The 17,500-nt window shown below is 43.8% G+C and overlaps 1 protein-coding gene across 1 annotated transcript in view; it reads left to right on the top strand.

Moving 5' to 3' along the window:
• Positions 1 to 9,736: 9,736 nt before the first annotated feature.
• Positions 9,737 to 17,500, top strand: part of RFTN2 (raftlin family member 2) — a 77,359-nt gene continuing 69,595 nt past the window's right edge. The window contains exon 1 of the mRNA XM_075608332.1: positions 9,737 to 10,077. Within this exon, the coding sequence (XP_075464447.1) occupies positions 9,939 to 10,077 (139 nt within the window). The 5' untranslated portion in view covers positions 9,737 to 9,938. The remainder of the gene's footprint in view (positions 10,078 to 17,500) is intronic.

The raw sequence follows: 17,500 nt of genomic DNA, 5'->3' as shown, positions 1-17,500 counted from the left end.
ACAGAGAGAGAGCGAGGGTGACAGAGAGAGAGAGAGAGGGTGACAGAGAGAGAGGGTGAGAGAGTGAGAGAGAGAGAGAGAGAGAGAGAGAGAGAGAGAGAGAGAGAGAGAGAGAGAGAGAGAGTGACAGAGAGAGAGAGGGTGACAGAGAGAGGGTGACAGAGAGAGAGAGACACACACACACACACACACACACACACACACACACACACACACACACACACACACACACACACACACACACACACACACACACACACACACACACTGGTACACACACACACACACACTGGTACACACACACACACTGGTACACACACACACACACTGGTACACACACACACTGGTACACACACACACTGGTACACACACACACACACTGGTACACACACACACACTGGTACACACACACACACACTGGTACACACACACACTGGTACACACACACTGGTACACACACACACACACTGGTACACACACACACACACACACACACACACACACACTGGTACACACACACACACACACACACACACACTGGTACACACACTGGTATACACACACACTGGTACACACACACACTGGTACACACACACACACTGGTACACACACACACTGGTACACAAACACACACTGGTACACACACACACTGGTACACAAACACACTGGTACACACACACACACACACACACACTGGTACACACACACTGGTACACACACACTGGTACACACACACACTGGTACACACACACACTGGTACACACACACACTGGTACACACACACACACACACACACACACACACTGGTACACACACACACAGGTACACACACACACACACTGGTACACACACACACACACACACACACACTGGTACACACACACACACACACACACACACACACACACACACTGGTACACACACACACACACACACACACACTGGTACACACACACACACACACACACACACACACACACACACACTGGTATACACACACACTGGTACACACACACACACTGGTACACACACACACTGGTACACACACACACTGGTACACACACACACACACACACACACACACTGGTACACACACACACACTGGTACACATACACACACTGGTACACACACACACACACACTGGTACACACACACACACACACACACTGGTACACACACACACACACACACACTGGTACACACACACACACTGGTACACACACACACACACACACACACTGGTACACACACACACACTGGTACACACACACACAGACACTGGTACACAAACACTGGTACACACACACACAGACACTGGTACACACACACACAGACACTGGCACACACACACAGACACTGGTACACACACACTGGTACACACACACACTGGAGTACAGACAGAGGCAGTCACGAGCAGGTGACTCTCCGCCTCCCCCTGCACCCACCCCCGCGCCCATCTCCCGCACCAAGGGGGGGGGGTGGATAGGAGTGCCGGGACGCAAAGGTAAACTGCCGCCCCCCCTCCCCCGGCATTCAGCCACGGGTTCCCGGGGCAGAATGGGGGAACACCGCGCAGCCACCACTGCCCGCCCCCGCGCCCATCTCCCGAACCAAGGGGACGGGGGGGGGGGGGAAGGGAGCGCCAGGACAGGAGGCAAAGGATCAAAAACCCACCTCCTATCCCCCCGGGCGGGCAGAGGGGGGAGACACCGCGCAGAAGAGCCAGGAGCCGTGGGCAGAGACACACACCACGTGTGCTCTGCCACAGGAAGCAGAAGCCCCGCCCCCAGGCAAGTTGGTCCTGCCCCCAGGCCCCAGGCACCCTGGCCCTGCCCACTGCCCCCAGGCATGCTGGCCTTAAACCCCCCCCCCACCCCACCCCACCCCACGGCGCCCTTCCATCCATTCTACATGCCGGTCCTTGGTGAAGGATGATGCCGGGGGCGGGGCTTAATGCCGGGATGCAGGGGATTGGCCAACAAGGTAGGAAACTGCTGGGGGGGGAGGCATTAAAAAAAAAAAAATACTTACCAGCGGGGCTGCTGCAGTCTCCTCCTCCGCGCCGCAGCAGACTCGCGCACAGCGCACAGCGCACAGCGCACAGCGCACCGCAGCTAATTACTCGCGCACCGCCGGCGACAAAAAAAAAAAAAACGGGGACACATTGAGGAAAATCCGGGACATTTCCGGTACACACAGAAAACCGGTACAGCTCCCGAAAAACCGGGACTGTACCGGCAAAAGGGGGACGGGTGGTCACCCTACATAAAGACATTGATTGCCAAATAGTATTTGGACACGCTTTTAAAGAATTAGGAATTTGTGAGTACCCACTTCACAGAACCTAAGACTCACTTCACATTATTGGTTTCAACATATTGCACTATATTTTGTATGTTTTTCTTATTTTGCATACACCTGCGCTCCCCAATTGTCTGGACTACTATTCATGTGGGATTGAGGAAAAACAATCCGCAAAGGGTTTGAGCTACGAAGTATCGTTTTGCATTTATATCACTGAATTATATAAATTCACTATCCATATTTTGGATTTACATTCACTTTCTAAATATATATATACTGTATATATCAGGGGATATTTTTTCTATTTGAAGAAAGCATTTGATCTAAACGCTTGTTTGGGTAACACATTTTGTTCACACAGACCTGGCATGGGCCTGAGCCCCTTCTCAAATCCTCTTGGTCTTTTTTCTCCAACGGCCATTGCTTGAGAACACCACACACAGGACATTGATTTTTTTACAGTCTTTAACATATCCATGTGTAGCCCCCTGTAAACCGCATGGGCTATACCTATCTTCCTCCTATTGTGGTAAGTCCTGTTAAGGGCAGGCACCAGTAGTTATCATGGTTTTTCCCCCTTCCTAGCCCTGCCCTGAGTGGTAGACGCAGGCTCCTGACTCTGCTGCAGGCACGAGACAGAGGGGAGGCTCTGCTGACATCATTAGGGGTGGGGCTGACTCTATATTTAGCAGCCGCTCCTGTAAGTGACAGTTCTGTTAGTCCTGGGCTAGTTCGAGTCCTGTTCTGTCCGAAGAGGTGGAGGAGACAGTGCGGTCTCACCTGTGCAGCCGTACAGGAGCAGAGAGAGGAGCAGAGAGACTCAGCCACTTTGAGTAGAGCTGATAGCACAATAGACCCGGTGGACCAATGCCCCTCACCCCGCTGCTGGGGGTGATGGAGAGAATCCAGTCTCCACCCAGAGGCTAACCTCTGAGGTGGGCTGTGGGGTATTGACGCCCCAGCCCAGACCATCCTGTCGGAGGAGAGACTTGGAGGAAAGGAGAGGAGGAGAGTGAATAACGGGGCTTTGCTGTTGTTGTTGTGGCTGCTGGTCGCCACTACATTTGGAGTCGCTGATCTGACCAATAAAGAGACTATACTTTTATACAAAGACTGTGTTGTGAGTTTGGAGCATTCAACCCCTGGACCCAGGAGGTTCTTCTGTACGGGTCCTATCCCATATTCCTGGGAGTATAGAAGATGGAGGCGCTGCACCACTAAGAAAGCATGGAGGCTACCACCCCAGAAGCCTAGTCCTGTCTCCCCAATAACAATGCGGGAAGCTCAGGCCCTCCTGTTCCACGCAGGTATGCACCACCACTACGCATGTAATCTGCCTTCTCGCACCCTAGACACCACAGATGAGTCTGGGGGGGGGGGGGGAGGATAAGGGTTACACATGGTTATAGGTAACCCCCGCCGTTGGGCCCATTCATATGTGGCCTGTGTGCCTCTATGTCCAGCTTTTTCCTGAGCCCAATTGGCCAAATTAAGTAGTGCAAATAAACAGTTTGTTAACCTTGTGGTGCTTAAATAGATAAAGGGGATATAATCACAGCTCAACCTTAATATTCAATAGTACAAACATAATGGCGGTGCATGGGGAATAAATATAATCAGTGATATTTTTTAATTAAAAATACAAATACTATTTTAACATATAAAATATACCAATTAAGTGAAACTAAATAAACAATAAATATTGTGCTTTAAGGGTTAAATACACCCCAATGTAATTGAAATTGCAGCTCAAACCCTAATTTCAGATTGTTTTCTCAATCCGTGAATGTTGCAGATGTCCAGATATTTTGGGGTGCGCAGATGCATGGAAAGACAAAACACATAGAATATAGTGCAATATGTCTGTGATTTGAAATAGAGTGATTTTTTTCTACAGTATCTGATGAATTGTGTACTCACAAATTTCCCACTCATACAGTATAGTGTGTATAAAGGTATCTTTATTGGGCCTGCCAAACGCCTCCATAGATGTAATCACCTTAATGCAAGAATGGAACAAGAGAACCGACCATAGTGCGATCAAAAAATAAAAGTTTTATAGTAAAAATATGGTTAAACACAATCACATAGTGTCAGCTGATTTAACAGCAATTTGATCATAAATGATTCACGCCAGCAAATTGGAGCCTGGTTGTTTGAGCGGTATGCTCCGTCTGCTCTCTCAGCTGGTCCCACTCCCCGTCTGCATCTGTTCCGGTGGAATCCCCGGATGACGTGCAGGGACGGGTACAACGAATGGACAAACAGGTCGCGCTGGAATCAGCCTCCCTCTCGGTACTTCAGATACACTCAACGCGTTTCTCCTCTGCTGAGGTTTCATCAGGAGTGATTTCAGTAGTCAGCCACGGAAATATATACCCCTGTTTAGCTTTCTTATTTGTTATTGATTCTCATTCAATCAGGTGTTATTATAATAATAATAAGATTACGGTATTTATACATAGGTCCTACACTTAGAACTCAAATATGAATAAACATAAAGTTAAACGGCGCATGAATCTTATTATATACTGTGTAATAACCAGAGGTGATACAAATTAACTCTTTGTTAACATACAAAGAGTCCAAAATTCCTAAACTCAATAATTAAAACAATTTATTAACATCCTGATATACTATGGGACTAAAATGTAACTAAAATAAGGTTAAAACTATAGAGATAATTCACAGTCTGCAAGATACAAAAGGGAACAAGTGTTAGAGATATGCAAGAATAAAATAATAATTGTATCAATGGAATACATTCAAATCAAAATCTACATCGAGACCTCCAGAGGACAAAGTTTTCAACTGGAAAATCCAAAAGGACTCTCTTTTTATGAGATCTTTATTTCTATCCCCCCCTCTCCAGTTAGGCATAACCTGCTCTATTCCTTTATAAAACCAATGCGGTTCTGCTCCGGAGACCCCCTGCACATCTACACTATGAATACAAATTTTATTTTAAAATATTTTTTTTCCCAGTGAGATTTGCGCAGACAGAGGCGGATCACTCTCTGCAGCAGACAGATCTCGCCGGGTGAGCACTTGTCGCAGGGCAGATCGTCTCGTCACCGGCAACTCGCCATGTTTGGAAATGTTGCTCTCGCAGGTGTTCAGGCCTTTCTGTGTACCGTGGGAGCTACTCACCAGAAACATGGTGAGTTCAAAACCCTGCCGATAATTTTTTTCGGCGCTTACTGCATGAGGCCCTAAGGGTAGATATTGGGTATCAAATAAGGTTAAAAACTGTGTAAAATGTTGCTGAACAGAGATACCGGTAGTACTGATATGTTACCTGCAAATAGGGCATGATTTGCAGGTACGCGTCTGTAGATAAAGACGTGGTGGGTTATAGAAGTACAATGTAATGTATAGCAAAAACCTGACCTGTTTGGGGCTTTACATATTCCCAGCCCCAATGTTAAAGTAGAGTAAAAGCTTGACCTGTTTAGGGGCTTTTTGGGTTCCCAGTGTCCTAGAGACATGATATTTTGGGAGTGTAAGCTTTAGATGGGCTATTTGCGTCGAAATGCATTTGTCTTGTTTGCAGGAGTTTGGGGGACAAAGTTACCAGTAGTAATGTAATTATCCCCGCGTGCAGGCATGATTTGTGGGCATGCGAGATGAATTACCCCGGGGCTACACAGTGTCTCCCAGAATCCTGATTTTCTAGCCCAAGTATCCCAGACCCATTTCCCTCACAGGTATAAGGTTCCCAAGAACTTATAAAGTATCTGTTGTCTAAATTTAGCATAGGTTGAACTTGATGGACGTATGTCTTTTTTCAAACTCATCTATGTAACTATTATTAAAACACGTTTTATAATGTTTTGTACATTCTGTGTAAAGGTCTATGCAGTTAGCCCGGACAAATCCATAGGTGCCGGGATGTCTACATAGAGTCCGTAGTTCAAAGGAGAGAGGATGTCCAGAGGTGAGAAAACGGTTTGCTGGGCGAGGAAGGGCGATTTTTCAGGTCCGGAGAACAAAGGGCACCCCGTGGGGACAGCTTTTGAGTCTGCCAGACCTGGTGGAGCCTGCCCTGTGGGTGACAATGAGTTAGCTGGGGGAAGATAAAGCTCGTAGGCTCATTTCCCATTGGCTAATTCATATTTCCCTCCCACCCGGCTTTTCAAGCCGGCTTGGCACGCCTCCTCCTCTGACGTCAGCCAAGAGATGAGACCCTGTTTCTATTGGCTAGTGGGAAGAAATTCCCACACTATGATTGGTCGCTCCTCCTACTTCCATGTTGAAGATAGAACAGCGTAGGGTATGTAAGGAGATGGCCGAGGCAGAGATCCAGACCATCTTGTGGCTTGAGTCGGTGAAGCGCAGGTAGGCTTTTCAAAGTTGCTCTGTTACGAATAGCAGAGCAGCCGGCTTCATTTCTGAAGACCCTGCAGATACTAAGTCAGACGCGAGGTCCAAGTTCTTATTTTAAGATGTAGCGGTCGCGGCTAGGGTTTCTAGTCGAAAAGAGGACCAGGAAGCAGGGAGGGATTTCCCGGTAAGGGTAAGCCTTCCGAAGCAGGCTCCCTGCACCTATCTGAGCCTAGTTTCACCCCCAGTAAGTGTGTATTTCGTCTGTATTTTGTATTTAATTTGTGTGTACATGGGTTTACCCGAATAAACCTAATTTTATTCCACTACCTTGTTTTGCCTATTGAACGATCGTGGTTAAAAGGTGTTAAAAGTGCTGGTCTCCCGTGACAAGCACCTGCTCTTTCTAACTTCAAAACCCATCTGAAAACTCACCTGTCCATCAAAGCTTTAATTAGTTATGTGCCTTTTAATCAGGACTATAAATGTCATGGACGTGCAGGGACTGAATCATTAACTTTTTGCCCCTGAGGAAGGAAGGTTTCACTTCCGAAACGTGTAGGGTGGGTATCTGCTGGCCCTGCTGCAAACCCTAGTGACCATTACCAACAGAACTACATCATGTGTGCATGCTGTTTTAAGTCAGAACGCGGCAAATCTGCCACTGCCATTTCGATCATTGGCAACATCCCCGTTTGGCGTTTGGCATATCGAAAGAGGCGGTTCCCCCTGTTCCCGAGCTGACTGCGTGCAGAGGCAGTTCCCCCTGTCCCGAGCCGACTGCACACTGGCTGTGCACCAAGATCTGAGACTTCATTACAGGGAGGCGAGCAGCACAAGAGGGACATCTGAGGGATACCGCAGCTGCAACACAGAGGAGACGCCACGGGCCGATTCACGAACACGAGAGGGGATACTCTCAGACTTATCCACTGCTCTAAACCATCTTGTGTCTGGTAAGCGGTCACTTCAGCTACAGCAGCAGTGTGTCTAGCAGAACTATTTTCTGTCGAAATTATAGTTATGTCCTTACATGTTGTTTTAACAGTAATTATGTATTGATTGTGTATTAAATGTGTTTTAATTACCTGTTGTATTTTCCCAGCTCCTTGTTTTAATTTATTATTATTATTTTTTATTATTTATTTTTTAGTCTTTATATTGATTCACCTGATTCACTGTATTTACTTAGTGCCCATTTGTTTTGCAATATTACCCTATTTGTGTTCTTATTTGTTCCCCATATATGATATCGTCATCGTTTGGAGCACATCCCAACACCTGATCCAGCATCTGATCCGGGTTGTATATATCTTTTGTTTATTGGGGTTATGTGCAGGGCGCCATAGATATAATATTTGTGTCACATGTTGTTTCTCTGACCTGGGGGTCAGTGTTATATCACAGGCAGCCGCCATTTTATATTAAAAAATAGCACCATTGAAATTTAGCGCTACCATTTGTTTTTTAATTAGTTCTGCCAAAGATAGTTATTAGACAGAATCAACAGTGAAACATCCCCCTTTAATGGGCTCTCTTATGTTAGGCACAATCCCAGGCACTTTTTTGTTTGTTAGTTAGTTAAAGGAGCAATCCATGCAATTTTCTACATGGGTTTAAAAAAATAATAAAAATAAATCAGTTCTGTAATATTAGATAATACTTACTACATTTTTTTTCCAATTAATGCCATTTTTAATGAGTTTTAATAAACTAAGCATCCTTTGATGTGTATAGCAGGTTTTAGCACACTTCTGGCAACGCTGCTGCCAGAATCACTATACTATTTTCTAAATTTGTCTCAGCGTCTCCCCTGCTGAAATCCCTCCCTGGCTTCCTATCAAATCTTGCATCACACACTCAATTCTTCTCTTCACATTTAAAGCTTTACACTTTTCTGCTCCTCCTTACATCTCAGTCCTAATTTCTCGCTATCCACCATCCTAACTCTTGCATTCCACTCAAGGATGTCTTCTCTCTACCCCTTTGTATCTAAAGCCCTGTCCCACCTTAAACCTTTCTCACTGACGGCCCCACACCTCTGGAATGGCCTTCCCCTCAATACCCGACTAGAACCCTCTCTATCCCCCTTTAAGACCAACCTTAAAACATAACTGCTTAACGAAGCATATGAGTAGCTCCATGGCTGATACTATACACCTCATACATAAACCCTGGCCCCTGGCAGACGCACTTACCAGAACACCCTCCTACTGTCTTTGTATGTTGTTCCTACCTACCAATTCGATTGTAAGCTCTTTGGAGCAGGGACTCCTTTTCCTAAATGTTACTTTTATGTCTGAAGCACTTATTCCCATGATGTGTTATTTGTATTATTTGTTATTTATATGCAGTTTGAGCTGCAAACTATAACAATAGATAATGTTACCTTAGTAATATAAGAATACATTGTAGCTGCTGAGTTACACTGACTGAAGTCTTGATTTGAAACTGAAAGGCAGCCATTTAGTGAACCATGAGAAGCAGAATTTTTGCTGATCGATCACTGGAGAACTAATCGATCGGCAGCTTAGGTAATTAGTTTTCAATAAAGGTAATCAAAGCTGCATATATTAAAACAAAAATATATGTATATTTTTTAAAGTGCTGCATGACTGCTTCTTTAATGTAGCAATTTAACAGGCATCTGTGGGCTTTTTAATTTGATATATTTATTTTTTATGATATATTAATCTGCAGATAACCTCCAAAATCACAGGCTTTTCACTAAAATTAGGATGGCTTCCATTTTCCCAATCGATGTATGGTAAATGGGATAAAGCTTGAGTGATTTATGCTTATTGCAGCATTTTTAATGACGGTTAAATAGAAAAAATAACGATGTTGCATATTATTAAGAGTACTTCAGTTTTGTGTTTTTGTTTTTTTAACCTGCTACATGAGACTACCACTTTAAAGAGCCTTTTTACAGTACTGTCTGTAGGCAAATGTGCAGAGACTGTTCTGCCTAATGTCAGCTTCTAATTGCCTTTCTACCCACTAGCCAAAAGGGGAGGGGACATAGAGTGGACAAAGCACTATTGGTGTCTGCTGCATGAGAAAAAAAATAGAGGGCTGGCTGTAATTTGACGTGGCATGGAAGTCTTCAGCAAACTCTTTCACTGAAACTCTGAAGTATCAGAGCCTACATTGTATATAGAGTAACTGCATACTTTTAAAAATGGATAGAAGATGTCTTTGCAGAATTCTAACTCTGGAAATGGAATATGAGTGAAGATAAACAGAACAGCATTAACACAACTTGGTGCATTGTTTTCTTTTCTAAAGTATATTAATTATAAGTTTTGTCATGGGGTGTGGACTGAGGAAAATAGAGGATCCTGATGACAGCAGTCCTGGAAAAATCTTTTCAACACTCAAGAGGCCGCATGTTGAAACAAAAACTGATTCTGCATATGAATACACATTGCTGGATTTTACTTTAGAAGGTAAGATTTTGTCATTCCCTTACTGAAAGTGGGACTTATTATTCATACTTTTTCCTATGAAACTATGTATACACACGACTAATAAAAATAAAATATATATATATATAACAAAAATAAACCAGCGCACAAATGAATACAAATATAAATGAATATGAAGTGCACAAAAGGGATAAATACAATATATGTGTGATCAAGCAGAACTATGGCTATAGGAATAAAGGTAAATACATAATCAATTAGACTGTAAGCTCCTCGGGGCAGGGACTCCTCTTTCTTAATGTTACTTTTATGTCTAAAGCACTTATTCCCATGATCTGTTATTTATTTTATTACCACATGTATTACTACTGTGAAGCGCTATGTACATTAATGGCGCTATATAAATAAAGACATACAATACAATACAATACAATACATAAGCAGATGGAAAAGGCAGCTCATCAAGGAATAACCAATTCCTAAACACATGTGAAAAAGCAGAATTGATGAGCGCACACTCCTAATTAGTGTGTGTGTATGTGTGTATATGTATATATATATATATATATATTTAATTTAAAATCGGACAATAAGTATACCAATATATGACATGGAAAATATGATAGAAATGAAAAATTCAAAGTGGAAGTGGATGGATGCTAAATCCTAATGGATCCATCCACTTCCACTTTGAATGTTTTATTTCTATCATATTTTCAATGTCATATATTGGTATACTTATTGTCTGATATTAAATTGTTTTAAATATATATATACACACACACACACACACACACACACACACACACACACACACACACACACACACACACACACACACATGCTAATTAGGAGTGTGTGCTCATCAATTCTGTTTTTTCATATATAAAATAAACCTAGTATATTACACACACACCACACCGCACGCACGCACGTGCGCGCGTGCGTGTGTGTGACACACACATATAACTCAGGGATCTCATTACATTTTATATCGGTTTCCGTTTGTTTGTCCAGATTTGGTATATCATTCTGTTTTTGTATCTATATAATTCTGTTCCCCCATTGCATCGTGCTGTGAAATATGTTGGTGCATTATAATTTATTTATTTATAAATAATATATCTATGAGGGATGTAGGTCACTCCCAAAATCAGTTTATGCCACACCAAACAATGTCAAATCAAAGTACTGTAATTTCTTTAAATATTTCCTTGTTTAGGCACACTAACAGATAGGGACTGAAAACCCCACACTTTGGTCGCTCCTTTCTCCCTTTCTATTGTTTTTTTTTCTGCAGACTTTGCAGGCAGAGCATGCTTTTATAAGAGGCCTCAGTCTCCTGGATGCCCAGTCTAGTGAAAATCCTAGTTTAGAAAGTTGAAAACACAAATAAACAAGTCCAGATGGCTGCCCTTTTGGAAAACAGACGGCTCTCTGTCCTGCAGATATTCTAAAGTCTCTTATGTTTTCTAAATGGCATACTATTCCCTAGACTGACAAATATTAGTTCATTGTAAAAAACACATTTCTTAAGAGCATCAATATATTCTAAATTATCATTTGAGAACAGTTTGATAATAGTGAAAACTTTTTTGTTAACCTTTTTTTTAGTTAAATCATTTATTATTATTATTATTTTTTTTTTATACAATATACTGTATAATTTTATTCTATTATTAATTATTTTATTGTATTATATACAGTATTCACTTGTTTAAGTAGTGTATTATAAAGGACACATTAGAACTCTGAACCTCTTTGGCATGTCTATTAAAAGTGATTAAATATATCCTTGTATAATCCAATATTGAATGTACATTAGTGTCTCATAAAAAGTCATGTAAAGCTACAAAAATACGTTGAAAGTGGATGTAGCCAGGTCTCCTGGTCTACCCTTTACCTCCGCTGCAGTCAGGAGCTCCGGGCAGGTTGCTAGCATGCGCAGGGAGCGCTCCGGTACTTCGGAGGCTCCGCGGCGGCCTGAGTGCTCAGGGCGCCGCCATTTTGAGGCTCGCGCATGCGCAGTAAGTGCGATATGCGACGGCGCCTTCCGACATCTCGCGCATGTGTGGGAACGCGCGAAGCCCTGACCTATCCGAAGGGGCTACAGCAGGGGACTACAAGTTCCATGAGTGTTAGGAACGACCACCTGATGTCAGGGAGCCAATAGGGCACTAGGATCTTCTTAGGAAGGGAAGTGGGAGGTTGTGCAGGGGAGCACGTTAGCCAGTCGGGTCCAGGAAGGGAAAGGGGTAGGAGGTGTCTATGTAGAGAGGCAAGTAGCCTCTACACTAGGCCAGAGAATCCCCCTAAGGTCCCAGTTGGGCCCTGAGTCACCTTACAGCTTGTAGTTGATGTAGGGACAGGCCCTAGAGTAGGGAACCTGCCCCATTAGTGTTTATAGTTCAGGGACACCGCGGACGCTGCACTTCCCTAGCAGAGGTTTGGGACCAAGCCTCCCGAGACAGAGATACTATCCGGGTGGGATCGCCCCGGAAGGACGTCACGGAAGGGATCGCGTGCCTGCGGATCCTTTTTGAAGTTGTCTGCTGGTAACCACACACACCAAGTGCACCAACTATAACACTTTCTTTATAGTGGCCGCGCGGTCACCACACACTGTGGTTTTGGGTTGCGTCCTGCGAGACGCTTTGAGTAGTTGTATCTTTAGAGGGAAAGGGCATATGATGTTTACGCATATATGGTTATTGTGTTTATATGAGTAAAGGTACTTGTTATTTTACATCAAGTGTGCATATCATTGTATTGGTGTCCTGTGAGGGGCAACTCCCACTCCGTTGGGATCCCTCCCAGGTGGAGGCGCTGCATCAAGTAGTGGTAATATATCGCCCTAGGCTCTCCATGGCAGAGGCTCAGGCCCTGCGAGCCAACAGGTTAATAACAGCATTGGTAGCCTATCTGTATTCAAGGGGAAACAGGGCTACATGTAGCTGACATTTTTTAATGTATTTAAGGAGTTTTGAAGATAAATTAATTTTTATTCAATAGATGTTTTAAACTAGAGCTGTGGAAATACCACATATTTTCAGTGATAAAATGAACTTAAAAAACTACAGGTAGTCCTCGTTATGCAACGTTTCACTTTACAACGAATGGCATATCCAAATCTTTACAATGCAAACCTAGGGGCCGTTTTTTGATGTCGGAATGCGTTATCCGATGCCTGAATGCGTTATCCAACACTTACCGCCACTGATTAACATGGGACTCACTTTACAACGGTTTCACTATCCAACGCTACTTCCAGAACCGATTCCGTTGGATAACCGAGGACTGCCTGTAATTGTCTTTCTCTTCTAACGTTAGACAGTTACAATAACGTAAGAGCAGTAAAAGGCTAAAAGTATTGCATACAACAATTATTGGAAGGTAAACATTAATGTTAAGTGTTGTTTGAAACAACAATTTTGTAATCCTATAATAGCGTAGAGTCATTTTAAACATGAATGTAACCAGTGGGTTAAAATTTCAAATAAAAGGAAGCCAAAGGAATTCCTTCTCTCACATACAGATGCAATGGCCGTTATTCAAACATTTTCCTGGGTAAATGTTGTGTTATGCCGTGCGTAGGTTGGAGATATATTCAGTAGTTCTGCCGGGGCAGACTAATGGCCCATTGGATTAACACAGCAGGGGTCTCTGCTGTGTGAGTCCTACCAGAGATAGCCTTTCTGTAATAGACGCGCAGTAAGAGGCTGAATCAGTCACTCTAACTGCGCGCCTCTCACTGTGCCCCCACATGCTGTAAAACCAATATTGTTTTTATAGACAGGATTAGTACCACAGGCCAGTGGGGGTCCCCACGGGTGTCTGCAGGCCCCACAGTGCACCCCGGGGGGTACCCACAGGTGTCTGTGGGCATCCGAGTGGTCTCTGCTAGGCTCCGTGGTCCCCGCGGGCCCCAACGGGGTCCACGGATGGTCCCTGTGGCTGTCTGAGGTCCCCGGGACATCCCCACGGGTGTCTGGGGGTCCTCGGGTGGTTCCCACAGTGTCTGGGGCCCTCGGGTGGTTCCCGCGTGTCTCAGGGGCTCCCACAGATATGGGCCCCCAGTGCTTCCCCGCAGGTGTCCTTGGGTCCTCAGGTGGTCCCTGTGGGCATCCGGGGTCCTCTGGTGGTCCCCATGGGTCCCCGCTGGCCTGTGGTACCATTCCTCTATTTAAAAAAAATTAACATGGGCTACATTTCAAGAAATACACCACCACCCTCCTCCAAACACATACAGTACAGTAATGGGCAAAATAACTATTATCCAGATAGGGATACTAGATTATTTGCCCATTATTAAACACAACATTAGCCATGCAGCATAAATAAAGTAAATAAGGTGAGAGAGTTTTAACCTTTTATACACTCCCGCACAATGTGACAATTATTAAATCCGGCGGTATGACCCTGGTGCCTTCTCGAGAAGTACCCTTAATGGGGAAACCCTCAAGTTATGACACAGAAGATCAATAAGGTGATGCCCTCACCAGACTGTCTTTGAAACCCCTTTTGCTCCCTCCCATCTCTATTGCCTTCTCTAACCTACTGACCACCAACTTAACCCTTTCTTCTTAAATGAACCTCAACCTCTCATCGTGTCCCCCTTTCTTAAATGTCCTGGGTGGGCCGTGATGTTACAGAGAGTACATGATTCATCTTACTGTATATTTAAAAAAAAAAATACTTGTATTTCTAATACACTACACATAATCTATTTCAGAAAGTAGAGAGATGTTCAAGGCTTCAATTACAGTCTGTTTCCCCTGGATAGTATATATTTGTGGGTCCAAAATTAAGATTATGAGGAAGTTTACTAATATTTCTAAAGTGCAATTGATAAATACATTTTCACAAGTTTTAAATTGTAAATGTGTCTTAATATGCAGGCCTACATACAGGGTATCTATATAAATAAGCAACATGCCACGAAATATACGTTTAAAAATAGGAAAAACTGAAGTCAAAATAAATATTTCCACGATTTCACCATTTTCAGTAACTGTCCCCTTGAGTTGAGTGCTTTCAATTCCTTTTAACCCACTGATATTGTCCATTGTTGTCCTCCTGTTTTATCTCTTTTTTCAGGTATTACTGTCCTTTTCTCATTTCCCCATGTCCCTTTCTTATTTTTCTTCTCTCTCCTTTACAGGGGTTCAAATTAGCTGGTCAAAAGTAAAACGACAACAACGTATCAGTGTTAGATTCAGTAGAAAGATTAAATCACTCCACCACTCCATGACCCAGGGTGGTCCCACTACCTGCACTTGTAATCTGCTTGTGAGTGCTACTGTTTTTAATACTATATTTTCATGAAGCAATCTGCACTATCCTCTGTGTCCTCTCCTCTATTTTTTGGGGTTTCCTGCCCATCCTGCTGATGATCTACAACCTCAGTTGGTTACTCCTAATAACCAAAAGGCGTGTATTACTCGCATAAAATGTGAGTAGGGTCATTATTATTTATTATTGGGATTTTTTCTACTTTTACTGTGTTGCAATATTGTGTATTTTTTCTCCCCTTTTCTTTCAATATATACCTACCTGGATGCGTGTGCGCTCTTGATCTTTTTGCTTTCATCAGCTTAGTGGACTTGGACTGAATCCACTTCAGAAGCAGCACCCATTACAGGACAGTACACTTATTTTCTTTGTAATTATTTATTTTATCCTTTTATATGTATATGTATATATATGTATATATATATATATATATATATATATATGTATATATATATATATATAGTATATATATACTGTATAACAACAACCCCTATAACCCCTAACATACAGTACTGTACACATACAGTACTGTATATGCACATCAATGATACTATAGGCCGGCGGGGGCGAGATGTGTTTGCAGCAGAGCGAGATCCGCTGCTCTCTCTGCGCAAACATTGGCACATTAAAAATTATTTAAAATACATTTTAATTCATAGTGTAGATGTGCAGGGGGTCTCCAGAGCTGAACCGCATTGGTTTCAGGTCCGCGGACCCCCTGCTCCCCGAGATACAGGCCCCTTTATGAGGTGCCGGTATCCCTCTGCATTTAAAGGTCCCGATATCGTGACCACGGCATGTAAACCAAGCAGAGGGATACCGGCACCCCATAAAGGGGCCTGTATCTCGGGGAGCAGGGGGTCCCCGGACCTAAAACCACAGCGGTTCGGCTCCGGAGACCCTCTGCACATCTACAGTATAAATAAAACACACACATCAATAAACACTCATTCCTTACCTTTGCGGCTATGTGCTATGGTAACGAAGCAGCATGAATGTATTTTTAATAATATTGTACAGTGAGCAGGGGGTTCCCTGAGCCACAAATCAAAGCTCCTGCACAATATTATTAAAATACAGAAATGCTGCTTCATTACCATAGCTGATAGCCGCTAAGGCAATGAAGGGGTTAACCCACCGTGCCCGCTTTATTGTGGGTAGCGGGGGTGGGTGAAGGGGGTATTTGGCCCTTGGTGTGAGTTTAGGACTTGCGGGGGGGTTGCGGGTGCACTTAACCCCTTCACGACCGTAGCAGTTAATACCGCTACGGTCATGAAGGGGTTAACCCCTCCCGCAACCCCCCCGCAAGCCCTAAACAACCATCGTTGGGGCTAATACCCCCTTCACCCACCCCCGCTACCCACAATAAAAAAAATTCACACACAGCAGCCGCCCAAAAAATAAATAAATAAATCGAAATAAATAAATAAATTTAAAATAAATTTTTATTCATAGTGTAGATGTGCAGGGGGTCTCCGGAGCTGAACCGCTGTGGTTTTAGGTCCGGGGACCCCCTGCTCCCGAGATACAGGCCCCTTTATGAGGTGCCGGTATCCCTCTGCATTTAAAGGTCCCGACCGCGGCATGTAAACCAAGCAGAGGGATACCGGCACCCCCTAAAAGGGCCTGTATCTCGGGGAGCAGGGGGTCCCCGGACCTAAAACCACAGCGGTTCAGCTACGGAGACCCTCTGCACATCTACAGTATAAATAAAACACACACATCAATAAAGAATCGTTCCTTACCTTTGCGGCTATGTGCTATGGTAACGAAGCAGCATGAATGTATTTTTAATAATATTGTACAGTGAGCAGGGGGTTCCCTGAGCCAGAAATCAAAGCTCAAGGGACCCCCCCCCTGCTCCTGCACAATATTATTAAAATACAGAAATGCTGCTTCATTACCATAGCTGATAGCCGCTAAGGCAATGAAGGGTTAAGGCAGAATAGCATGTTTATTGGGGACATTTGCCCCCAAATAAACATTGCAATAAACAACATACAGTACAGTACACCCCCTGTGTATTTAAAATACATAAACAAATATAAATATGTAGCCAGGTCTCCCCAGCCTGTCAGTACCCCCCTCACCTAGCTGCCGATCGCGGGTGCCGCCGAGTTCAAGGGCGGCCCCGTCGGCGTATCGCAGGGGT

This window comes from Ascaphus truei, chromosome 7 (assembly GCF_040206685.1).
Source record: "Ascaphus truei isolate aAscTru1 chromosome 7, aAscTru1.hap1, whole genome shotgun sequence".
Lineage (NCBI taxonomy): Eukaryota > Metazoa > Chordata > Amphibia > Anura > Ascaphidae > Ascaphus > Ascaphus truei.
This window is presented reverse-complemented; position numbering and strand designations above follow the sequence as displayed.